The sequence below is a fragment of the Schistocerca nitens genome, chromosome 4, assembly GCF_023898315.1.
Source record: "Schistocerca nitens isolate TAMUIC-IGC-003100 chromosome 4, iqSchNite1.1, whole genome shotgun sequence".
NCBI classification, from domain to species: Eukaryota; Metazoa; Arthropoda; class Insecta; order Orthoptera; family Acrididae; genus Schistocerca; species Schistocerca nitens.
Window position 1 is genome coordinate 134,521,082 of NC_064617.1, and position 27,812 is coordinate 134,548,893.

At 40.6% G+C, this 27,812-nt stretch overlaps 1 protein-coding gene across 2 annotated transcripts in view; it reads left to right on the forward strand.

Moving 5' to 3' along the window:
- LOC126253394 (ubiquitin thioesterase trabid) overlaps nt 1-27,812 on the forward strand; it is a 119,642-nt gene that overhangs the window by 15,271 nt on the left and 76,559 nt on the right. For both annotated transcript variants that reach the window (XM_049954695.1, XM_049954694.1), the window contains exons 4-5: nt 17,430-17,629; nt 24,190-24,460. In XM_049954695.1, the coding sequence (XP_049810652.1) occupies nt 17,430-17,629; nt 24,190-24,460 (471 nt within the window). The remainder of the gene's footprint in view (nt 1-17,429; nt 17,630-24,189; nt 24,461-27,812) is intronic.

Consider the following 27,812-nt stretch of genomic DNA (forward strand, 5'->3'; position numbering starts at 1 on the left):
CCAATAGTGGGATATACAAAATTACCTGTTCTTATTGTGCAAGTTTTACATTGTTCACTCTGGCAGAGACATAGCAACGAAGTTGACTGAACATGAACACAGCTGGAGGTTGCAGAATTCTGACTCCACATTAGCTGAGCATGTAGTGAGAGAGGGCCACAACTACCATCCAGTATTCCATGTCCTTCACTTAGCAAACAAAAGCCAAAAACTCAACCTGCCAGAAGCCCTGGAAATTAACAAATATCTAGCTGACAGGCCAGATCTAATGTTAAATGACCAGATGCAGCACAATACTTCCCCTCTCCTAAACTTCACACAATCCTCTCTGTTTTTCATTACTTCTCGCATTGTCTGTTCCTAAATATTCAACCATTTTCCTGTATTCATTGAGTTCTTGTATTTTATTGAAATTGTCCATGTAATTAATATAGAGTGCAGTTACAATTGTTAGGTCTTCATTTAACTGTTGCTTGTATTACTTTCCATGTTTGAGACCTCTTGAAGTTGTTTCATCAAGTACTGTTTTTATTGTACTTGTTTCATTTATATAATGCGAACTGTTACGTAGCCACAATTTTGAGTCTAGTGATAATATTTTTCCTGTTTGCTCTGTTTATATTTGCATATTGTTCAAAATGCAGTACCACCACACTTCAAAGATAGCATTTACTGTCAGTTCCCCACACTCCTCCATTTTCCTGCATTTATTCATTTCCGTTTCTTACTGGTATTACCTAAGTTCCTCATATATTCTGTAATCAAACTGATAATTCTTTCTTTTAATTGGTTTGTGTATCACTCTCTAAGTTTTTATACCTCCTGAAGTAGCCATGTCAAGTACTAATTTTATTTTGTTTTATTGGTTTTGTTTATTAGTGTAATCTGTTATGTAGGCTTGCTGTTCCAGTTGTTTGTAAAGGTTTTCCTATTTACTCGCTTCATATTTAATTACTGTTAAACTTATTACTTTTTACATTGCATTATCACCACACTGTCAAAGATGTTATTTATTGTACGTTTCTGCTTCAATCTAGATGTGTAACTTCTTTTCCAATGTCATTTGCAAACACTGTAACTTCTTTGGCGACATTAGTCAGTAAATGTCTGAAGATGGACTTGTAAGCCAAAAACTGGTTAACGCAATAAAAGCAATACTGTAAAACAAAGCAAATCAGTGCCTTTCAGCTATTGGTTTTTATGGCCTCCTTGCTTTACTCGTCATCTGTTCTTCATGGTTACCAATGTTGATGTCAGTTATCACCAATCTCACTTCTGCTGCTCCTCACTAAGTTTTTCTCTGGATTACTGTCAATTCATATTTGTTTCCATTAGATTATTCATTCCATTCAACGGGTGCTGTAATACTTCCCTTTCACTGTGGATAGCTATGTCATTAGTGGCTTTTTATCATTGATATACTTTCACCCTGTCTTTTAATCCATTTTATGAACCTTTCTCTTGTTTCTGTCACTGCTTCTTTGATGTATAAACTGAACAGTAGGGGTGAAAGACAGCTTCACTTTCATACTCATTTTGATCTGAGCACTTCGTTCTTGGTCTTCCACTCTTATTGTTTCCCTTTGCTTACTGTTATTTTACTCTGCACATAGCACATCATGCACTATTTTATACACTCAAAACACTTTTTTCATGTCAACGAATTCTATGAATGTGTCTTGATTTTTCTAAAAGATGTATTTCCATTGTAAATAACATCATAACTACCTTTCTTGTGTGTTTACCTTTCAGTAAGCAAGACAAATTGTCATCTAACAGATCATCAGTTTACTTTTCCATTCTTCTGTACACTGTTCATATTGGTAATTTGGATATATCAGCTTTTGAGCTCATTATGTGATAGTTGTCACACCTATCTGCCCTTATTAACTTTGGGACTGTGTGAATGATATTTTTCGAGAAGTTGTACGGTATGTTGTCAGTCTTGTAAATTCACTGCACTGAAGTAAATAGTCCTTTGTTTGCCATTTCCCCCAAAGATTTTAGAAATTCCAAAGGTATGTTATCTATTCCTTCTGCCTTATTTGATCACAAGTCTTCCAAAGTTTAACCAAACTCTCACTCTAATACTGGATCTCATACATAATGCGTACTGACTCCCATTTCTTCTTTTGTCATCACTTTACCAGATAATTTCTCTCCCTCATAGAGGCTTTCAGTGTACTCTTTCCTCCTATCCACTCTGTCTTCTGTGTTTAACAGTGGAATCACCATTGCATTTTTGTCTATATTGATGCCCTTGCTTGTAATATCACTGAAGATTCTTTTGTCTTAATTATACGCTGAATTAGTGTCTGATAACCATTTCTTTTTCAATTTCTTCACATTTTCACTACTGCCACCTTTCACTTCCTTTGTATTCCTACATTGCTATACTCCCATTTTTTTTCCTGGAGATTTTTGTACTTTCTCTTCTCATCGTTAAATTGAAGAATCTTTTCTTTTATCCATAGACTCTTAGCAGTTATCTTTATTGTATCTATCTATGTATGTGTGTTCTACTTGTGTGATTGCTGTTTTTAGAGGTGTCCATTCCGCTTCGAAGAAGTCCCCATTGTGGTCTTCATTATCACAGTAGGTACAGCCTTTGAGATTTTCAAGCATATCTCATCATTCCTCAGTACTTTGGAATCCCACTTCTTTCTGCGCTGGTTCTTCTAGACAATTGTTTTAAACCTCAGTCAGCTTTTCATCATTGCTAAATTGTTATCTCAGTCTATATCCGATTTTGAACTCCCTCTATGACTGAATGTAATCTAGCTGGAATCTTCCTGTCTCTCTTTCTAAGTGTATGTCGTCCTCTTTATGTTTGAACAGTGTACTCACTGTTACTAGCTAAAATTTATTGCAGAACTCAGTTAGTCCTCCAGCTCTCTTATCATTGCTACAAGGCGCATGTTCTCTCTTAATGTTGCCTTCTATTCCTTGCACTTCTACCACATTCCAATGCACCATGGTTATTAGATTATCATCTCCCTTTACGTATCGAATTATGTTTCCAATATTTTTGTACTCTCTCTCTCTCTCTCTCTCTCTCTCTCTCTTTCCTTCTATTTGTGATTTCAGCATGTGTACTTGAATTACTATTGTTGGAACTTTTTTGCTGTTGATTCAGATGAGAACAACCCCTTGACTGAACCGTTGATGATAACTCACTATCTGCCCCACCTACCTACTCACAACAAACTCTACTCCTGTTTCAACAATTTATGTTGATTTTGATATACCTATATCCATTTGACTAGGAACCCTTACCTTTTCATTTCACTTGACTGACTCCTGTACAATTGAGAACTCAGAAGACATTCCACGTTCTGACTCGTACAGTGTTCTTTCCTCATCCATTGGTTATTGAGTTTTTTTTCTGCCCCCCCCCCTCCCCCCCCCTTAGTGACCTCATCCTTGACACTCAACTCCTGTGTCTTCATTGGAGGACTAAACTTGAATCTTTTGCAAATGGAGATATAATCATGATACTTTCTCAGCTGCAGGCCACATGTCCTGCACATACACATGTCTGTAATGCAGTGGTTTCTTTGCCCTTGTGCAACGTCATGCTGTTGATCATTGCTGATACTTCTGCTTTTAATGGCAGTTTCCTACACAAAGGGCAAGAAGTTGGCCTGGACCACCACCTGCTTATGCACCCTCTTTGACAAAGCTGTTGGTGTAATGAGGTGAATCCTTATCCCGGAAGTCCTCAGCTATCATAGCTGATTATTTTTGTTTCAAATTTAAGCAATGTCTTGGTCAGAACCTGGGATCCAGGACTTCTCAATTTTCATTAAGTGAACATTACTCACAGACCATGGTTGTTATGCTGTTTAACATCCATAAAAGGAATGGTAAATTTGTGGGACAAAAGATTTCGTAGAATGTAGATTTTATAGTGTTAGTGTAGCTATATATCTTAGGAGAAACTGTAGTGGTAGCTCGATGTCATCACTACATTTGCGTTTTATTGTTTTATTTCTTCCCAAAATTAGTGAAAGCATTTACTATTATTTTGCATTTAGACAATAGTTATCGTCATGCTTTCTATTGTTTGGTTATAATAGAGGGAAACATTCCACGTAGGAAAAATATATCTAAAAACAAAGATGATGTGACTTACCAAATGAAAGTGCTGGCAGGTCGACAGAGACACAAACGAACACGAACATACACACAAAATTCAAGCTTTCGCAACAAACTGTTGCCTCATCAGGAAAGAGGGAAGGAGAGGGAAAGACGAAAGGATGTGGGTTTTAAGGGAGAGGGTAAGGAGTCATTCCAATCCCGGGAGCGGAAAGACTTAACTTAGGGGGAAAAAAAGGACAGGTATACACTCGCACACACACACATATCCATCCACACATATACAGTGGATGGATATGTGTGTGTGTGTGTGTGTGCGAGTGTATACCTGTCCTTTTTTCCCCCTAAGTTAAGTCTTTCCGCTCCCGGGATTGGAATGACTCCTTACCCTCTCCCTTAAAACCCACATCCTTTCGTCTTTCCCTCTCCTTCCCTCTTTCCTGATGAGGCAACAGTTTGTTGCGAAAGCTTGAATTTTGTGTGTATGTTCGTGTTCGTTTGTGTCTCTGTCGACCTGCCAGCACTTTCATTTGGTAAGTCACATCATCTTTGTTTTTAGATATATTTCTATTGTTTGAATATTTTAAGATTCATTGAAGTTATTAACAAACAGGATTACATTAGTTTCATGTTCTAAGGCCTTAAAATAGTGGTGTGGGAGTTTTACTAATTCAAAATGAGCAGTTTTGTAAAAATTGCTGTAGACGGTATTTGCGATATTCCACTTCTTAGAAATTTTAATATTTTTTTTATCGGATGGACTGAGCTGACCAGATTCCCCAAAAACACATTTTTCCTAGACTTCAATTAGTTACTAGATTTTAAAATAGTGTAAATAGAAGCTAAACCATCAAGAATTTTTGTAGTAAGCTGATGTGGTAGGATTCTCAGGATATTTTTAGTAGGCATGTTTGTTAGTTATGCCAGTTTGAAGCTTTTTGATCAAACCCTTTTGTGAGTGTCTCTCCTCAAGTCTTTGACCAATTGTGTCCTTGAGGGCCAAGAATATTACTCCAGATGTTGCTATCTGATGAGTAGATGATCAGTTCATTCTTGTAACACTCATTATCATCTTGAAACTACGGACTCTGTTTAAAAATAGTGTCACTACAGTATACTTTCTGTTGCTGTAGTTAGTGAAAGTTGTAGTTTGGGAGCAGGAGGGAAGTGGAGTTTGGATCTCTCTCAAACTTTACTGTGGCACTTGTTCAGTTTTTATTTTGCTAATAATTTGTGAACCGTTAAGAGCGTAGTTTCAATGAAAATAGTGATCCCAATGGGTTATTTTGGTATGTATCATGTAAGTAATATCGTTTATTCCATGTTAAATCACCAAGTGCCACAACCTGACCCTCTTAATTTTATTTGTAATTAAGTGCTAGTGTAGTAGTCATTAACAGTAACACAAAACAATTTTTTCACATTTTTCTGGCAAAAAGCTACAGAGTAATGGTTGCTTAAAAAATGTAATTTTTGATCTGTTCACAACTTACGTTCTAACAATGAAATTGAGTTTATTTGAAAGCTCTTTTAAAGGCCTTTCATATGATATAAAACATAATTAGTTGAATTTATGTAAAATAATTATCATAACATCATCATTATCGAATTTTGAGAAAAATTCTCAAAAACAATGTGAAAAGATATTTTTTCCTCTGTGTATTCTGCAAGTATCAACTTGTGATGAGCATGGGATCACTATCAAAAGTAATTTTGTGTATATCATGATATTCTGTTACCGTATTTACTCGAGTCTAAGCCGCACCTGAAAAATGAGACTCGAAATCAAGGAAAAAAAATTTCCCGAATCTAAGCCGCACCTGAAATTTGAGACTCAAAATTCAAGGGGAGAGAAAAGTTTTAGGCCGCATCTCCAAATCGAAACAAAGTTGGTCCACTGTAATATGAGACAATTTAGGTCGAATGAATGACGATACAGCTACAGTAGTTAGGTTCAAGTCGTAAGCTTAGCAGTTAAGCTTTACCAGGTAGCCATTGCTATGCGTCAGGCGCTCCGTCCGTATTTATACGGGTACTCTTCCTTTTTCACGTGCTTCGCCTGGTTTGAATTGATTGCTTCTTTTTCTTTGATCTGATAAGCGCAGTTTTCTTTGTTATAGGTGTTTACGTCACTCTACGCTGAAAATGCATTACTGTACTGTCATGCATTGTTTGTCGTACCCTGATACTGCGTGTTTATGGCCTGTCGCCGATCGCGGCATGGCTTGCTTTTGTGCGCGCTACCGCCGCTTACAAATAATAAAAAATAAAAAAAAGGGAGAGGAATTGTCTCATTAGCGAAACAGTGGCAAGCGACTGCTACTTGTTGTTACTTACACTGCTGCTTTCTTTGATAATGATCAACAAGAACCAAATAATAGAATGAGTATGATAGAAGATGTTCGAAACGAGAGTTTAGCGAAAATTTTTCTCCGTTTGAAAATCTTTGCAGGCGCCTCTTTAGTACATAACATTCTGCACAGAAATTAGTCATCATAGATTTAAAAATCTAGTCAATTGCCTCGCTTCATTTCTGACTGTATAACTGTTTAGCATAAGAATAATACGAATATAAACATGACATGATATGTATATTCTTCCGCGTTTGCTGTTGTCTCACTCTAGTTTTGTGGTTTATTATGCAGACAGAATTTAAATGAGATAGCAGCAAACACGAAACAATACATTGCAAAATGTTTATATTCATATTATTCTTATGGTGACGAGAATACTGTATGTGGTTCACAATTTATAAAAGTCCCTATTAGCAACCATCTCTTCTCACAGATAGGAAAAAATTCAGAACGTAGAGTTGGCCATATTGACAAACATCCTAAACATTCTTGCCAGTCTGGTTTTCGTAGTACATTGAAATGCTGCTACATTTGAAGATGAACAATACGGAATTTGTATTTACTTCGTTGGATAATGTATGAAAATGCAGTGGTCGAAACTCGGCACGGAGAAAAAAAGCTTCTCTTCTACCTTTTTTTTTTATTTTAAATTTATTTACTGACGCAAGGTTTTGGCGCCAGTATTTATCTTTGTGCCTACAAAGCATGCCTGTGTAGCGCTACATATATTCGACGGCAGAACTAAGTTGTGGCGGCACCCACCGACATTTTTAAGAACTTCCGCTTGCTTTGCACTCGATTCTAAGCCGCAGGCGGTTTTTTGGATTACAAAAACCGGAAAAAATAGTGCGGCTTAGATTCGAGTAAATACGGTAAATGTCATTCAGATCCTGAATTGTTACATTTATTTTGCTACCTATGAAATTTTGTGGATCATACTTGGATTTATTACTTTCATATAAATAACTTGTGTTTTAAAGCATAACACTAACTAAATTAATAACTCATGATTAATAAATGGCCCTACATATCTAGAATATATATCTTAATATAAGCGAAAAAACATCATTTTATCCCCCTGCGGGCCCGGGGGTTAGATAGGCCTTAGTTATTCCTGCCTGTCGTAAGAGGCGACTAAAAGGAGTCTCACTCCTTTCGGCCTTCATCTGATGGTTACCTGTAGGGTTCGACCTCCATTTTTCCAAATTTTCGAGAAGAGCTAGCCAATTGGGGAAGGGTGCCTTACATGGCGTGTAGTGTCCATCGTGCATTGAGATCTTTGACCCACTTCCTCGTCAAGGCATTGCAGTCCCGCTCATCCTCCATCTCGTTGGTGAGGACACCTTCTTTGATTTGTTTTCCTCCACACACTATGCAGTGTTGTTTCCTGCACTGATGATGACCATGGAATTCTTTGCACCTCGTATCCAGCACGGTAGCCAGTCCATTGTGGTGGGGCCGCAATGTACCCTGTTGGTTGTAGCCCCCCTGACTACACAGGGATCGCTCTGCTGATGCCTGCGCCATTAACTCCGCATTATACCATCGGAGTAGATGCCCGTCACCCTGGGGCATAGGGGCTCCCAGCAGTGTCTATCCTGCCAGGTGGCCTTTGTTGCGGCTGGGTGGTGCCCGTGGGGAGGGCCCCTGGTCAAAGTGGGGGGCATCAGGATGGATGACATGCCATGAAGCGCAGTATGTCATCTCTTGCTGGTGGTCCACTGCCAGCAGTCTAAGCGGGCAAAGTCTAACTCCAGTGCTAAGAAATATGACCCCAAATCATTCCCCTCCCTCGCCACACCATGGGAGAAATGCCAGGCTAAGGATGGCAGTGAAACTTATTCGCCCCAGTACCTCGTATGTACGAGAGTTGATGGGGAATCTTTCATGTCCATGAAGCCACAGTTTTTTGTGGAGCATTTGGAGGACAAGGTTGGAGTGGTGGAGGGCTTATCCAAAATGCACTCTGGGTCAGTCTTGGTAAAAACAGCATCCTCTGCCCAGTCACAGGTATTACCCGCTTGTGAGAAATTGGGGGATGTTTCTGTTACCATCACACCTCATAAGAGCTTAAATATGGTCCAGGGTATTATATTCCACAGGGACCTTCTTTTGCAGTCTCACAATGAACTGTGTGCCAATTTAGAACAGGAGGTGTTCATTTCATCCGGCGCATCCATCGGGGTCCAAGGGATAATCAAGTTGCCCCCAGTGCCTTCATCTTGGCCTTCGAGGGTGACTTGTTGTTGCCCGTGAAAGTCAAGGTGATGGTCTGCCACTATGACATTCCCCGATGCGGTGCTTTAAGTGCTGGAAGTTCGGCCATGTGTCTTCCTGCTGTACTTCCAGCGTCACATGTTGAGATTGTTGACATCCATCACATCCCAATACTACCTGTGCCCCGCCTTCCACCTGTGTCAGCTGCGGAGAACATCATTCATCTTGCTCACTGGACTGCAGGATTTTACAGAAAGAGACGAAATCATGGAATATAAGACCCTGGACCGACTGACCTACACTGAGGCTAAGAGGAAATTTGAGCGCCTACACCCTGTGGCGACCACCTCTTACGCCGCCGCTACGAGAACAGTTGTCGCTCCATCAGTTCCTCACATTCGCGTTGCCTCTCAGAACCAGAAGACTACACCTGCCCTCTTGATGGTGGGGGGCACTTCCCTCCCTGTCGCTACTTCGGGAGCAACACACCCTTCCCCCCCCCCTCCCCCCCTTCCCAACCATCGGGAATATCAGTCCCCACTTCTCAGCTGGAGAAGCGTAAGTTGTCTTCAGCTCCTCTCACTAGGAAGGGGTCCCTTGAGTCACTCCCTTCCTGGGTTTCTACTAGTGGAAAAGATGACACCCGCCAGTGGCTGAAGAGCCCAAAAGCAGCTGGTTATAGGGCCTCACGCCCATCCTCAGTCCCGTAGACTGAATCAGTGAAATCCTCCCAACCAGGGAAACCCGAGGAGCAGCGAGAGAAATCCAAAAAGGAGGTCCCCAAGACCAAGGGAATTGCAGTGGCACTCACACCACCGCTACGCACAAGCTGTGTGTCTGCGGATGAGGTGGAGGTCGTGGCATCCGCTGAGGACCTGAATCTCACTGGACCCTCAGACACAATGGATATAGACTGCTTAGGCAAAAAGTCAGTGGCAGCAGGTAATTGTAAGGTGTAGACTGCCTCGTTGAATGTTCCATGCCTTCCCAGTCTCATGATGACATCATCCTCCATTGAAATTGCGGCGGTTTTTTCCACCACCTGGCTCAGCTACAGCACCTGTTAAGCTTTACACCTGCTTTCTGCATTGCCTTCCAGGAAACCTGGTTCCCTGCCCTCCGCAGCTATAAGGGATATTACAGGAACTGTTGCAACTAAATACAGTGTCGGGTGGAGTTTGCGTTTATGTCCTAAACTCAATCTGTAGTGAACCTAGTACCCTTTCAAACCCCTCTTGAAGCTGTGGCTGTCAGAATAAGGAAATAACTGTCTGCATTGTATATCTTCCTCCAGATCCCTGAATGTATCCCTGAATGAATGTATTAACTGCACTGATTGATCAACTCCCTAAACCTTTCCTACTTTCGGTGGGGTGGCACCATGCATACTGGCCAAGGCAGAGATGTCGAAAATTTACTGTCTCAGTTCGGCCTCTACCTCTTAAGTACCGGGGCTGCCACATATTAGGCCATTGATTTATCAATTTTCAGCCCTGGACTTTTCCCTTCTATCCACTGGAGAGCACATGACGACCTGTGTCACTGCCCCAGCGTCAGGCCCACGGACACCTGCCCAGATGGCGGACTGGGAAACTTTCACCTCTGCTGTCACCGTTGAATCTCCCCCACTTGGTAACATCATTGTGATTGCAGGTGACTACAACAATCATTTCTGTGAACGAAAATAAGATTCCTCGCTCTTTAGGGTGACCCCAGAGAAAGGCAGTCCCTTCGTGGTCTCTGGAAGTTGCTGAAGCAATTGAGGAGAGTCGGCGAGCTCTACAACGGCACCCTTCTCTGGAGCATCTCATAGCCTTTAAATGGCTCCATGTTCACATTCGCCAACTTATCAAATGACGGAATCAGGAGTGTTGGGAGAGATATCTCTTGACCATTGGGTGCCATACGTCGCCCTCCCAAGTCTGGGCAAAGATCAAACGTGTTTTCGGGTGCCAGACCCCAACAGGTGTTCCCGGTGTTAACATAATGTAAACGCAATTGCCGAGCACTTTGCTGAGCACTATGCTCGAGGCTCTGTGTCAGAGAATTACCCCCCAGCCTTTCGCACTCTCAAACACCGGCTGGAAGGGAAAGTCCTCTCGTTCACTAAACGCCACAGTGAATCCTATAACACCCCATTTACAGAGTGGGAGCTCCTCATTGCCCTTGCACATTGCCCCGACACAGCTCCTGGACCAGATCGGATCCACAGGCAGGTGATTATACATCTCTCATCCGACTAAAAGCGACCTCTCCTCATCATCTTCAGACGGATCTGGTGCAATGGCATCTTTCCATTACAATAGCGGGAGAGCACCATCATTCTGGTGCTCAAACCCAGTAAAAACCCACTGATGTGGATAGCTATTGGCCCATCAGCCTCATCAACATTTGTTGTAAGCTTCTGGAATGTTTGGTGTGTCAGCGGTTGGGTTGGGTTGGGTCTTGGAGTCATGTGGCCTACTGGATCCATGTCAGGGTGGCTTCTGCCAGGGTCGCTCTACCACTGATAATCTTGTGTCCCTCAAGTCTGCCATCTGAACATACTTTTCCAGACACAAACACTTGGTTGCTGTCTTTTTGATATACGAAAAGCGTATGACACGACCTGGCGACGTCATATCCTTGTCACATTATATGAGCAGTGTCTCAGAGGCCCGCTCCAAATTTTTATCCAAAATTTCCTGTTTATTCATACATTCCAAGTTGGTGCCTCCCGTAGTTCCCCCCATATCCAGGAGAATCGGGTACCTCTATTTTTAGTGGCTATTAACAGTCTAGCAGCAGCTGTTGGTCTCACCGAGAAGGTGCAGACAACTTCTGCATTTCATACTGCTCCACCAGTACTGCTGTTGCTGAGTGGCACCTATAGGGAGCCATCCAGAAGGCGCAATCATGGACTCTAGCCCCAGTTTTTAGTTTTCGGCCATGAAGTCATATGTTAAGCACTTCTGTCAGCGTCATACTGTTCATCCAGAACCAGAACTTTTATCTTAATGATGATCCACTCACTGTAATGGAGACATACCGATTCTTAGGACTGGTTTTCAGTGCCCGATTGACTTGGCTTTCTCACCTTTGTCAGCTTAAGTGGAAGTGCTGGCAGCACATCAATGCCCTCCGCTGCCTTAGCAACACCAACTGGGGTGCAGATCACTTTATGCTGCTGCAGCTCTACAGAGCCCTTGTTCAATCCTGCCTTGACTATGGGAGTCTGATTTATGGTTCAGCTGCGCCCTCAGCACTGCATTTACTCGACCCATTGCACCACTGTGGCGTTCGTCTAGTGACAGGAGCTTTTAGGACAGAGTCCGGTGACCAGCGTCCTTGTGGAGACCGGAATCCCTCCATCACATGTTAGGCGTGCACAACTACTGTCCAGTTATGCTGCACACGTTTATAGTTCTCCTGCACATCCCAATGACAGTCTCCTTTTCCCACCCGCAGCGGTTCATCTCTCGCATCGTTGGCCCAGGTCTGGGTTTCTAATTGCAGCTCACGTTCGATCCCTTTTTTCCAAACTGGAGTTCTTGCCTTTACCACCTATACATGAGGTCCATTCACGTACACCTCCATGGTGTACACCTAGGTGCGGCTTCGCTTGGACTGATCACATGGCCCTAATGACTCAGTTAACCCTGCGGCTCTCCACTGCCACTTCCTCTCAATTCTTGACTTGTACCGAGGCCACGAAGTGGTTTACACCGGTGGCTCAATGGCTGATTCTCACGTCGGCTTCGCGTATGTCCATGGAGGACATCTTGAACAGCATTCCTTGCCCGCTGGCTGCAGAGTTTTCACTGCCGAGCTGGTGGCCGTATCTCGTGTTCTTGAGCACATCTGTTCATGCCCTGGGGAGTCGTTTCTTCTTTGTACTGACTCCTTGAGCAGCATACAAGCTAACGACCAGTGCTAACCTTGTAATCCTTTGGTAGCGACCATCCAAGAGTTCATCTATGCCCTAGAACAGTCCAGTTGTTCAGTGGTGTTTGTCTGGACCTCAGGTCACATCAGAATCCCAGGCAACGAACTTGCTGACAGGCTGTCCATTGAGGCTATGCGGAAACTGCTTATGGAGATCGGCTTCTCTGCAACTGACCTGCGTTCTGTCTTACGCCCCGAGGTTCTGCGGCTTTGGCAGACAAAGTAGCATAATCTCAGCATGCGCAACAAAGTGTGTGCCATTAAGGAGACTACAAATGTGTGACAGTCCTCCATGTGGGCCTCTTGCAGGCAATCTGTGGTTCTCTGCCAGCTCTGCATTGGCCACACTTGGTTGGCACATGGCGACCTCCTGCACCATGATGACCCGCATCAGTGTCGGTGTGGCGCCCAGCTGACAGTGGCCCATATCTTGGTGAGCTGTCCTTCTTCAGCTGTCCTGCAATGGACTCTTCAGTTACCGGACTCGTTGCCTTTAATTTCAGCTGACAACGCCTCATCGGCTAATTTACTTTTATCTTTTATATGTGATGGTGGGTTTTATCATTCTATGTAAGTTCTAGCGCATGTCCTGTGTCCCTTTGTGTTCTCCACTCTAATTCTTTTAGGGTGGATGTTTTAATGTGTCAGAGAGTGGCTGGCTTTTCCTTTTTATTCTCATGGTTGGCCAGCCATGGTCATCTGCTCTCTTGTTTTTACCCCTTCTACCTGTTTCTTGCTTCTCTCTATGGTTTTCTTTTCCTGTTTTGTCCATAGTAGTGTTGGTTGTCCTTCTGTTGTTCTTCTGGTTCTTCCTTTCTCCTGTTATTCTGCTGTATCTCCCCTTTTTTTCCCCTCCTTGTGTAATTATTTTACTGGGAACAAGGGACCAATGACCTCGCAGTTTGGTCTCTTCCCCCACATCCTTTAAACCAACCAACCATCATCATTTTAAAGACTGTATATAGAAAGTGGTTGGTGTGACTACCTCCCTTCTCTTTGGTTTTTTGTTACTTCGATAATACTCATTTGGCGGTAGTTAAGTGGTGTTGAAAGTGACATGTACATTTTCTTTCAATGTAACGTTGCCTGTAAAGTGAAATAATGTGATTGACTACAAAATGTAGTGTTTTGAAATTAGCTTAAAGGTACTTTTGTAAAATTCTCACAAAAGTGTAAAAGTTTATGTATCTACAACCAGTTAATATTTGCAAACTGGTCCAAGGTGAAGACAGAGAGATGGTGGCAAGACAGAAGACGGTGGAGAGGCTTATGTTCCAAACAGACCCGACCAGAGGCTGGAAACTGCCCCTGATGATGATGATTATTGCAACCTTAAATTTTATACCAGAATGTGAAAAGTGGAGAGCTAATGTCATGTAGTACTAAATATGAGAAGCTGATGTTGTGGACTGTGAAAATGTTTCATAAACAATTGTGTCCTGTTTTCCAACAGATGATAAGGAGAAAATCTGTCATAACATTGTATTTGACAAGTGCCTGAAACAAAATTCGGAAATAGAAGTTTCTAGCACAGAAAACGATGATGATCTAATATGTTCTGAAATCAAAGAAGTGAAAATGTGTTAGTCTATACTGACAGACAAGACATTGCTGCAGGCGCATCCCTAGAAACTTTGAATGCTTCTTTGCTGTGTATTGGTGAACAGCTTGTTAAGACAAAACGACTGTGTGTACGAAGTATTCTAAGAAAAACCTAATAAAAGTAACTTCAGCATTTCAAAGAAAAGTATTGTTGCTGCCTTTTGATTAAGAAGTGATCATTCAGAATCAGAGATGATGATTCAGCTGAAAGAGAAATTCAGTACTTCCACATCTTAAAGTAAACAGAGGGATATTATCACCATTTTATTTAAAAGCTGGAGTGTTAAAGGAGCTTAAAGAAGAATTTAATGTAACTAACAACATGGTTAGAAAAGTAAAAGATTTAGTGAAGGCCAAGGGTCTTATCCCAGTCCAAAACCAAAAGACTCTTAAGCAGACAACTGCTGAATTGCACTCATAAGAATTGATGGAGAAAAAAATCAAAGTGAAAAGTGGTTAGTTTTAAGTGATTTGAAAGAAATTTATGCACATTTCAAAGACTGCTATACAGGGTTCCACATTGAGATATGCAGGACTTTACATTGGGTTCTCAAAGTTTGCTGAGCTACTTATTGAAAATTTTATTTTAGCTGGAAGCAATGGTACATGTAGTGCTTGTTTGTGCACTACTCACCAAAACTTCCAACTTTTGCTGACAGTGTGTAGTATTCCTCAGCTGGCAATGACAGATGATACTCTGATAAATATCTACTAAGACTGTATTGCAAGAGTTGTGTGTAACCCATCATTACCTACTTGCCACTTTGGTGGGTGTCAGTTCAGTCCAGGACCAAAGAGACTTAAAAAGTGTTTCTCACAAGACTTGATGGATGACATTGACAGGCAACTTACAATGGGGTCTCTGTTGATTGTGCATCCATAGAAACCATTACAAAGGCCTCCAATGACTTTACTGAGATTCTTGTTTTGACAAATTAAAATTGTTTACACAACGTTCCTTTGTGGCCAGTAAACAATCAACCTTCCAAAATAGACTGAAAAATGAACTTAAAGGACTCGATAGAAGGCGATTTCTTGGTTATTTGTGATTTTGTTGAGAATTACAGCGTTGTTGTAGAGAATGGAGTTCTGGGTACCACGTGACCAGCACACGAGCAACAACTCATCCCTTTGCAGCTTATTGCAAGGATGTTGACAGACTTAAGTGCACAAGTCTTGTCATCATATCAGAAAGCCTCACACACTACACTGTTGTGCGTATGTTCCAGTCTACTTGATTGACTTTCAGACCAAAAAGTTTAATAAAAGAACAAGTAAAATATATTACTTCTCTGACGGAGAAACAGCTTGAAAAAGTAGAAAGAACTTAATCAACCTTTGCTGTCATGATGATGATTTCCATATTGAAGCTCAGTTGCATTATTCAGCCACCTTTTGTGGTAAAGGATGTAGTGATGGTGTCGGTGGAGCAGGCAAGTGACTGGCTGTCCTAGCAAGTCTGCAATACCTGTACAGTGATAAAATCATGACACCTGAACAACTTTTATACTACTATGGAAGATCATGCAAATGAAGAGTTGAAATTTAGAGAGATTTGAGAAATTCTACAAAATTACAGTGACACCAAAACTTCACATCTTTAATCCACTAAGCAAGAACAAAATAATAACAAAAGTGTATTCGGACTCTAATGAAAGCAGAATTTAACTGGTGAGAGTTGTTGACAGTGATAATGTGTTGCTTGATGAGATGAAAGGATGTATTGCTTGCGAATGTAATGGACACTGAGGGTTAGCCTGTGTAGTTGGAAAATATCAGGAGGATGAAATCACAATTTGCTTCTTACATCAACATGGACTGTTCACATATCTCACATTCCCAAGTCATGCAGACATCTTTCCATAAGTACCAAGGAAGTAAAGGTAATCTTGAACCCTCATACTGCTGAAGGGTGAACATATACATTATCCTCTACAGAAACGGTCATGTGCAAGCAGAATGAAGTCATCATCAGCCAGTGTATAGAACATTGCTCTTTATGGTACAACTTCCTATCCTTGTGATGAGACCCATCAGGCAGTATTGCTTTTGGTTGTAGAGACCATTTTATTGGAAAGTGATTGGGTTGCAAGTGTGGAGTAATCCAAGACTGTTCTGCCATCTCAAGAGTCTGAACTTACCCCTTTGTTTCTCTGTTAAGACTTGAGGTCATGTATCATGGGAATTATGAATGGCAAGCGTTAAGAGATTTCAAGCTGCTGCCAGTGGAGTATTTCCTTTCAACCACTGAGTAGGATGAACTCGTCCAAAATTTCCTCCAAATAGGAGGCTCCCACGTGACACATGGGCTCCTTCTCTGGCAAGAAGACCCACTAGTGTGCAGTGCTTTTGAGACGTGTCTATGTGTCACATTTGGAAGTGTGTTTTTTTTGTTAGTGGCCAACTCATAATTTTGCTAAGAGATAGTCCTCTTTTATGGGAGATAGTGATTTCTTTTCATTTGTCTCTGCTGGTAGTTTTAGGGAGGAATATGTAATGTACAAGTAAGACTTCTTCAGACTGTGTAGCTTTTTACTCATTCCCTTTCACCATGTTGTGCACATTTACTAATTTAGAAAATAAATATATTTAAGGTTTTATTATGCTTTTGAAAGATTAATAATTTACAGTGTAGTTTCTGCTACCACCATTCAACAATTCATGCACAGTTACTAATTATCTGTTCATTGAGCATCATATTGAGAAAACAACAGCCAGCACTTATCTTGCAACTGGACTCCGCTCTGATGAAGAGAGTAGTGGCCACGTTAACATTTTGTTTGTTGGGAAATGACTTAAGTCATTTGAACAATGGCTAGCTCATCATGTCTTCACCGTTTATCTAGTGTATTGTTGTAGAAGTACAATTATGTTGCAGTTTATTTTGGTTTTAAATGTAGTTTGAATCTAGATAGTTTGTTATTTAGGTCCCAATGTGTGAATTTCTACAACAGAGTCATTCTTCTGTTTTTTGTCAAGTACGTAAGAAAGAGAGGGAGAAAAGGAAATGTGTTAAGTCTTCTGAAAATATTGTAAGCACAGTATGAGACATCTTTCATTATAAGTTTGTGTATGTTCTCATTAAGAGCTGAAGAAATAATGAATTTGTACAACTTATGAAATGTGGCATATAGCAGAGAGGCAGCATTTTTTTTTAAATTTATTTATTTTGTTTACCACAGGGAAAGTTACATTGTGAATGTAGGTTTCATTACCTCAGAGTGTTTTTTACAGTTTTCACCGTGAAGACATGCTTGCCGCTTTACTGTCTCAGATTGAGGGCTCAGGGTCAGGAGTGAAACGTGTACCATCATATGTGGCTCCAGATCTTGCTGCTGATATACGGAGACACATGGCCTCCACTCTTAGACAGAGGAAGGGTTCGATACCCTGTTATTATGTGACTGAACTTACAACATTTGCACTGCCAGCAGGTAAGATACTCAATTGTTTTATTACATTACAAAAGCGGATATGTCATGTTGGAAATAAAAATGAGGATAGTCAATTAGAAGATTTTTTGCTAAAGGATCATTTCCCATCTTTATGGTACAGAACATTTGGTGGTGATGGGGAGGGAATGGGGGCTGTCATTGTTGTGTCAAACATATTTGCAACTGTATGGTGAAAGAAAGGATATTGCGGAGACATGGCTTAGCCACAGCCTGGGGGATGTTTCCAGAAATAGTTCTGCATGGTTCGCAGGAGAGCTTCTGTAAAGTTTGGAAGGTAGGAGACGAGGTACTGGCAGAAGTGAAGCTGTGAGCACCAGGCGTGAGTTGTGCTTCGGTAGCTCAGATGGTAGAGCACTTGCCCGCGAAAGGCAAAGGTCCCGAGTTCGAGTCTCGGTCAGGCACACAGTTTTAATCTGCCAGGAAGTTTCAACTGTACAGTAATTGCATCACAGTTGGTACAATAATGTAGAAGGAGTGTACATGGCATTGATGTCATCCACAAGGGAGTGATCTGAAGGGTAAATTGTTCTGATAAAGGGATAGATCAGTTTGGTTGGCTGATAAGATTATTTTGGTTTGTTGTATAGTACAGATCTTGTGACACGAAGCAACAGAAGCCTAACAAAGGTTGTGGTTTAGTTTTACTTGGCCTGAATGATACTGGGAGTACCAGTTAGTGGCTGATTTAAAGTATTGATGGGTTTGTTGGTGTCAGGAGAAGACATAATGTTTCTGGATTAGCTGGTGAAGCCCTGAGTTTGTGAAGTCTTTGACAACATATTAGACAACTACAGACGTTGTGGTTGCAACCTGCAATGCTACAGGAATGGGTGGCAGCTGTCGAAGATACTGTTAGTGGCTGCCGTATGTGAGTTGGACAGAAATTTTCTATCTATCCATGTGTGTGGTGGAGATTAGCATACCTGAAGCTAGCTTGTTGAGTAGAGAAAAGGCAAGGTGAAGAGGGGTTGGGAGTAGATGTTGAACTTAAGGAGATTAGTGTTATAAGGAATGATGATTCTGGTGTCAAGAGAACTCTTTGAAGAATATGTCCCTTGACAGCAAGAAACATGTTAATGGGGAATGTTGGTGTGAACTAACACGATATCCAAAGTGACAAGCAAAGAGCCTGAATGTGTGGACAAAAGAAGTATGGGAAGGTGTTGGAACAAGAAGTATGGCAAGCAATGTGGTGGAGGAATTGAATAGTATCTTGGCTGTAGGAGAGGAGACGAGAAATTTGGTTGGCAATGCTAATCAAAGAAGGCAAAGGATCTTTCTTTCCATCAGGGCAAAGTAACCAGCTGGTAACCAGTGAAGTTTTAGGAGCCCATCGCCTCAAAAAAATCGCCTGTGAACAACCCAGTTGCAAGAGCTGTCCTATTTGCCCACAACGAACTATTCCAGGTAAAATTATAGGCATTTCTGATACAATCAAAGGCAGCGTCACATCTAAAAACAACAAAAATATATACTGCACTTGTTACCATCACTGTGTTGCATCGTATGTAGATACAAAAACTAAAACTAACCAGATGTCTATCCTAAAGAATGTTTGCCAAAGTCCGTGGCTGACGTCAGTCTCGAGCACCTGGTTGTACCACACTGCATCTATCAAGGACCAAGTATGAGGGCTGATCCAGAAGTTTGGTTCTCTTCATTTTTACCAATAGACAACATTGTTTATTCCCATAAAAATTTACATTGCTGGAAATAAGAAACTTAGCTTTATTTTTCTACATAATTGCCATCTTTTTCTATGCATTTTTGAAGACAGTGCTCCAATTTCTGTATTCCTATGTCTTAGAACTCCACTGCAAACCCATTAAGGAAGCGATTCACCTCTTAACTTCGTCGTCGCTCCAGAAATGTTGCCCACCTGAGTGTTCTTTACTCTCTAGGTGCGATGTCTGGATGTAAGGTAGGTGGGGCACGACAGTCCAACCAAAATTTATCAGAAGTTCCTGGGTTTGGCGGGAGACATGAGGCTGGGCGTTACCTTGAAGCAGTGTTATACCTTCTGTCAGTCATCCTCTCTGGTGGTTCTGGATAGCTCGCCTGAGTTTTTGTTGTGTTTCACAATAATTGTCTGAGCTGATTGTTGTTCCAGGTTCCATGAAATTGATCACCACTATCTGCTTATGATCCCAAAACATAGTGGCCATGACTTTGGCAGCAGGAGGAGTTTGTTGGAACTTCTTTGTGACTGGTGACCCTGAGTGACTCCCGTGTTTGGAGTTTGCTTTTGTTTCGGGAGTGAAATGAAACACTCACATTTTGTCTCCTCTAACAGTGAACGAGTCCAACAAATCTTCCTTATCTTCCTGACACTTTTGAAGAAACTGGCGAGCACAGTGAAGGCATTTCTCCTTGTGTTCTGCTGACAGCATATGCGGTACCCATTGAGCGCAACTCTTGTGATACGCCAATTCTTCTATCAAAACTCTTTGAACTGTACTGTAAGAACTCCCAGGAATCCAAGCAACAAGTTCACACTTGATTATCCTTCTGTTTTGAAGCACTTTGCATTGGACCATCTCAATAACTGCCTCCGAAACTGAAGATCTTTCACTCCGTTTTTCATCGGTGACCTCCTTCCAACCAACACTAAACTCCCTTCACCATTTTTGGACATGTTTAACGAACATACACTTATCGCCGTACACTTATGTCAACTGATCGAAGAATATCGTTGGGTGGAATCCCTTTGGCATCAAAAACTGAATTACGGAACAATCTTGCTCTGGGTGGGATCAACAATGGTCACCTCCATCGAATCTAGATAGGAAACATATAGTGGTAAGAGCTGTTGAAACATATCTCTTAGACCATACAGCTCTATCCATAGAAATTAATACAGACCACAAAATAGTTTTGCATAGTGAACTACACACTTATAAAAGAAAGATTAATTATAACTTACTTAGGAAGGAGCTTGCTGAGAGAGTGTGGGATAAGGTATATAGATCACAAGGCCTTTTCTATGAAATATTTAACCATAGCTTTAATTAGGCATGTCCAATAGTAAAGAAAGAACTAAAGAAATCAGATCCCACAAAGAAACTTAAAATTCCCCCAGAAATACATAAACTAAAGGAAATATGAAGAACCTTTATGTGCTGTTCCGAGAAACAAAATTGCAGTTACTGTCCTAACAAAGTACAAAAGCACCAGAAAGACATACAGGGAATCCCTGAAGAGACTAAAAGCACTTCATTATGCTGAACAAATAAGAAAAACTAGTAACATTAGCAAAACAGTCTGGCATATTGTAAATAAAGAATGTGAACATAGATAAAAACCAGGCTGCAGCAACATTGCATTAGAAGAAAATGGAATACTGTTGAATGAACCAAAGTCTGTATTTGAGGCCTTCATTAAACATGTTAGTAAGGCATGCAGAGAAGAAAAAGATGAATCAGCCCTGAAAATAAACACAGTTAAAATGAGTAATTCGTTTTTCCTAAGGAGTGTAACAGAGTTTGAGGTCATGAATATAATCTCAAAACTCAAAGTAAAATCATCTAGTTTCTGGGATGACATATCGTCCACACTACTTAAAGAATGCAAAAGTGAGTTAATAAAACCAACAACACATGTAATTAACAGTTCAGTTGGCCAGGGGACCTTTCCAGAGCTTTTAAAAATCACTGAGATACAACCAGTGTATAAAAAGGGGCTATCACGGACATAAATAACTACCGGCCAATCTCTTTGACTTCAACACTTGGCAAGCTGCTTGGAAGAATAATTCTAGATCAAATGGAATCCTTCTTCTGTAAATAGAAACTATTAGACAGAATACAACATGGGTTTCGAAAAGGATGATCTACAATAACAGCATCAGCAACTTTTTCCCGTGAACTACTGAAGAGGCTGGATGAAGGTAACAAAGTTACAGGGAATTTCCTAGATCTGTCTATTGCATTCGATTCTGTGAATCATGCAGTACTGTTATCCAAGTTAGAAAATTACGGGATAAGAGGAGTAGATCTAAAATTACTAAGTTCTTATCTCTGTGATAGAAGACAGTGCACAAAACTAAATTATAAGAATAAAAGTAAGATCCAAACAGTAAAATCAGCATACAGAACTCTCAGTTGTGGAATTTCCCAAGGAAGTATGCTTGGACCATTCTTGTTTATAGTATATATTAATGATATAACACAGCCACAAAACTCCAAACTAGTGAACTATGCTGATGATACATCTTTTATTAGCTGGGGCTGTACAGAGCGGGCAGCATTCCAAAGCAACAAAGAGAACTTTGAAATGATCACAGAATATCTAACAGTGAATAATCTTACACTGAATAGGGACAAGACTGTAGTAATCAAGTTCTTGCTACATTTTAATAATACTCATACTCAATCATTTTCTACAGTTGAAACATCGGACAAACATGTTTTTAGGCATATTGATTGATGAACATCTCACTTGGAAAGTAAAAATGTTTCTAGTAATATTTACTTACTAAAAGGCCTTGCAAATATAATAGCTCCCCTTGTCCTTAAACAAGTATATTATGGGTTAATACACTCACATCTGCAATAAGGGATCGAGGTCTGGGGTGGGACACCCACTGTCTATGTGGATCGCATTTTCAGGCTTCAAAAGAGAGCAGTTAGGATAATTGCTAATATAAGCAAAAGCCAGTCCTGTAGGGACTATTTAAAAAATTATAAATTACTGACTGTGTACTCATTGTATGTATTTAAGACCATAATGTTTGTAAAAGAGAACGAGGAAAATAGTGTAAAGAACAGTGACACCCATAATTACACTACTCGAGCCAAAAGTGACTATCATAGGATACGGACTAACAAGAAAGCTACAGACCACACTCCATATGTAACTGGGAGACAATTCTATAATATGTTGCCAAAAAATATAAAGCAACACCAAGACAATCTTTTCAAGGGCAAGTTGAAAAATTTGTTAATAGGAAGATGTTTATACTCATTAAAAGAATTCTGAGCTGCTGTACTGTTAGTTTATTCTTTTACATACTGCAGTATATTAGTGGTGGTATTGTTATAATTGGCTAATTGATGTATATAATCATTATATGTATGGAGTGATATATAATGTGCTAATGTGTTTATAACATTATCGCATGGAATTATATACAATGTGCTACTTGATGTATATATTCATTCTTGGAATGACATGATATTGATAAAATTGTACAAAAAATGACGGATGTCCAAGACTGTACAGTTAACATGGACAAATAAACATTATTATTATTATTATTATTATTATTATCGCGGACGGCTGCTGAGCCAATTCTGAGCGGAGCAGCAAAGCGCAGTCAGGCGAAATTGAGAATTAGGGAACAGCTGCACACAGCTGTGTTGATGGATTTCACTTAGCACCTTCCTGTGTGGCTGGAGCTCTTTGGGAACCTTACTTCTGGATCAACCATTGTACTTCAATACCGGGGTAACCTATGCATTATGGACACCCCTCTCCCCTCTGGTGAGGATTAGGCAATGGGAAGACTGCCAGTCCCCAAAGTCAGTCTTTCCTTCTGATCTTGTCTGGTAAGTGTGCCTGAACCAGTGTTATGGGAGACTTTCCGAAACTTATCTCCATTTCCTAAACCTCACCAGTCCTCACCTGCTCTTCCTTCTACCAGAAGAAGGAGACACTGGCTATGAAAGCTTGTAAATTTCAGTACCTTTATATGTGTGTTCTCCTATCTGCTGTCACTTTGTGAGTAGATTATTTATCTATCCAATTGCATTATATTTTCAAAAAACTTGTCTGTTTTGATTAAAGTCGTAATTGTGCCTTTCTCTTCATTGTGCTAACAAATTCCTGCTCTCCTCCCTTTGTCTCCCTTTGTCTCCCTCCCTCTCTCTCTTTCTCCCCCCCCCCCCTCTCCCCCCTTTCCCTTTCCTGGTAAATTCTACAATGCATCTCTCCAGTTGCTTAGCTTTTTTCTGGTGCATTGGAAGTTTACTTTGGAATTCAAATTCAATTTGCCAAAAGTTTTTTAGGCCTCTCTTACTCTTCTGTTTTGCTCTCCATCCAGTAATTGTCTTAACTGCCCTAAAAGCAAAAGCTAATTGGCTAGTTTTGTCACTTAATTGATGATTTTAATAATGTTTTTTGTACATTGGTTGTGTATTATTTTAATGTAGTTGTAATGGAAATTTCAGATTTACTCTGTTTAGTTCTTTCATGCTTGTTTGAGTTTATCTGCACCAGCAGTCATTATTAATATGTTACTAGCAAAATTGAAGTGGTTGAGCTACATTCTGTTTTAAAATATGTTCTTTTGGTATTTTCTCAGTTTATCTAGTGTATCAGAAAATTTCATAGACTGGGTGAGAGTAAATTTACTTATCTTAAAAATCTGACTTCTGCACCATACTGATAAAGTTTTAAAAAAGTTGTAACGATGCCATGAATAGTTGTCAGTGTATTTAAGTAAGTTGAATTTAAGCATTTCTTCTCAAAGGCTTCTGGTGTAGAGTACATCAAACTGGTATACTTGTTCATAATTAAATGTGCTATATTTGTTGCTACAGAAGTTGAAGATCTGCCACAGCCTGTGCAAGAACAACTGTTTGAAGAACTTCTAGACAGGGATGCTCAGCAGCAGCTGGAGTCTGAACCTGCAGCAATCAACTGGTCACTAGAAGTTACAGATCGCCTAGGCTCCCGCTTGTATGCTCTTTGGAACCGTTCTGCAGGAGACTGCCTACTTGATTCAGCAATGCAAGCCACATGGGGTGTTTTTGATCGTGACAACACATTGCGAAGGGCTTTAGCAGACAGCTTACATCAGGCTGGTCATATGTAAGTTGCAAGAGCTTTGTAACAGTGCAAAATTGTGGATGGAATACCACAATATAGAAATGATAAATGCTGCTCACCACATAGAGGAGGTGTCGAGTGGCAGACAGGAAACTGAACACTACTTTCTAAATGCCCAAGTGACTCCAAATGTATGGTCACCATGACCAACAGTATCCTCAACCACGATTACTTCTCCTATGAAGACATCGCCTGCAAACAGATCCATGGTACAGAAATAGACACCTGCATGGCACAATCCTATGCCAACCTATTCATGGGCCATCTAGAGGAATTCTTCCAAACCAGCCAGAATCCCAGAACCATCACCTGGTCCATATTAATTGTGATGTCTTAATAATTGAGTCTGTGGGTGAAGACAACCAATCCACATTCTTCCAGAACCTTAACACCTTGTCCCCCATTCGCTTCCTCTGGTCCTTCTCAGCTCAACAAGCCAATTTCATGAATTCTGAGCTCCTCCTCAAGGATGGCTGCATCAGTACCTGTGTCAACATGAAACCTACCAACCACCAACAATGCCTCCACTTAGACAGCTGCCACCCATGACAATTGCATCTGTAGTAACGAGGAAACCCTCTCCAAATATACCATGGGTCTTGTGTGATCTTCACAGACCAAATTTACCCTCCTCATCTTCTCCAGAAACAGTGACTTGTCTCACCAATTACCTACCATCCCCACATACCTGCTGCCTAGCCACAAAGGAACACCCCCTCTCATAACTCAGTATTACCTGAATAACATTATTTGCAATGGTTTCTACTACCTATTATTGTGCCCTAAATGAGAAATGTGCCCTAAATGAGAAATAACCTTCCTGTTATCATTCCCATCTCTCCCACAGTGGTATTCCACTGCCCATTCAAGCTATGGAGTTTCTTGTCCATCACTATTTCACTCTTGCTCCCAACCCCTTGTCTCGTGGGTCTTATCACTGCAGTGAATCTGGATGCGAGACCTGTTCTGTACATCCTTCCACTACCACCTACACCAGTCCTGCCACAGACATCTCCTTCTACATCAAATGCAGTGCCCCCCTTGGAAGCAGCCATGTGTTCTGCCAACTTAGCTGCAACCACTGTGCCACATTTTACATGTCCATCACCACAAGCAAGCTACTAGTCTGGCCACCACCAAACTGTGGGCCATCCACTTACCAAGCATACCGTCCAGCATCATGTGTTTGACTTTGACTGCATCATAGCCTACGCCATATGGATTCTTACCACCAGTGCCAGCTTTTCTGAGTTGCACAGGCGGGAACACTGTTTCAACATATTCTTTGTGTGTGTGTGTGTGTGTGTGTGTGTGTGTGTGAGAGAGAGAGAGAGAGAGAGAGAGAGAGAGAGAGAGAGAGAGATGTGAAGGACTGTAACTAGTAATATCCAGCAGTATTTTCCCAATGTGCATGTCGCCGCTTAATGCCTCCTGTATGTAATGAGTAGACTCTATCCTTTTCATATTATTACAGGTGTCTGTAAGTCTCATTTTTTGTGCAGTTGTTGAGTTGGTAACTGATTTATGAAATAGGAGCTTAATAATTATTTGCAAGTATCATACACAAATCATTTAGTGCTACTGCACTCCCTAGTTCTACATTAACAGATGTAACAATGTTGTCGCTCTCATCGTGGATGTAGTTGTGATCTTCAATTTGCAGACTGGTTAGGTGCAGTATCAACACTTGTGTATCCTGTGCAACTCTTAATCTCTGCGTTACTATTGAAACCTACATATATTTGAATCTGCTTATTGTATTCAAGTGTTGGTCTGCATCTGTTGTTATTACTCTCCACACATCCTTTGGTTACAAACTCCGGCATTCTTATCGAATACTATGTTTCGAAAGCCTCTGTTCATTTTCTGTTCAAACTGTTTATTGTCATTGTTGCACTTGCATATAAAGCTGCATTTACACTGAGTTTGGACATGTTTTGTAACAGTGTTTGCAATACTGTTTGCAGATAAGGCCTGACTATCAATGTTTGTTGCAAACATGAAAACAGCTATCCGTGGCTGTGTCAGTACAGATCAAAGAAACATTGTTTCTAGGCTGCTACCATGTTTGTTTATGCTATGTCTTACTTTGTGGAGGAGAATGTAGTAATTAGATCTTGATTTGACAACAGATATTTGATCTAATCACACATTATGAAGCATACAAGTGCCCTGTAATGTGTGAAGAGCAAAATATAAAAATTCCAAGTTACAACAGGGTACTGTGAAAATTGCTGCTGTGCTTAACACCAGTAGCAGTGATGTAGAAAAGATATGGAGATCTCTGCTTACACAGTACAGGCAAATTGCATCATATATTCTTTGAGGTGGTACTGAATTTGTGTAAGAGGGGGAGGAATCAACAGTTATCATAGATATGGCAAGGGGATTGACAACTGGTGATTCTTCTGTCACATTTGCTAGTGCAGTGTGTGACACTGCTGTAGAAGTAGTGATAGGTGTTGCCAGTGAAGATGATTTGATTTTGTATACTAATGTAATGTTACTATTTCATTATACAAGAACATGTACTTCATTGTTATGTACATAATTGAATTTTTTTTCCATAATCCTTCAATCAGTACTCCAGAAACTGCAGGAACTATATAAGATACAGCTGGCTTTGAAATATGGGATAAATGTGCAAGACTTTGAAAGGAATTTCTTATCATCAAAATCCAGAGGCTAGCAGCAAGTTTATGCTTCATACAAATTGCTTTTCTGAAATTTGTGTGTTCCATTGAAGCAGATATTTCTATCCAATTCATCTGAATTTTAAAATAGGTCGATAGCATTCTAGTGAAGTCATGAAAAGCAGCAGCTTCTACCATGTTCAGTTTGCACAGCACATCATTCCTGCTATTTCCGCTAAAGTATGTTTTCATCCAGAACAATGAATAGCCCTTTGTCTTCATCTGCTTATATTGTCAAATATTAATTATGCGCAGGGTGTATACGACCCGGGACAACCGGAAGATCCGGGAAATACTCTGGAATTTTTTCATTCGGGAGAAAACCTGGAAACACTCGGGAATTTTTTATAATTCCGGGAATTTTTCCGTTGTTTTAGTTCTCAGTTAAATTTTTGTAATTTTGACTGGTAAAAACCGATACTGTAACAAAGGATATTACTGTATCCCACTACTGCAGAATTATACTGTAGCATTAAAACATGAACAAGAGAAAAAAAAACAAACAAAAATAGAACTTAAATTGCAAAAGAAATGCGCCATATAAAGAAATGCGCCATATATAACAACACAGTGCTCGTACAAGCGTCTGTGAACAGCAAAATGTGTCAAAGGCTTTTGGAAGACTATGCAATGCTTCATAA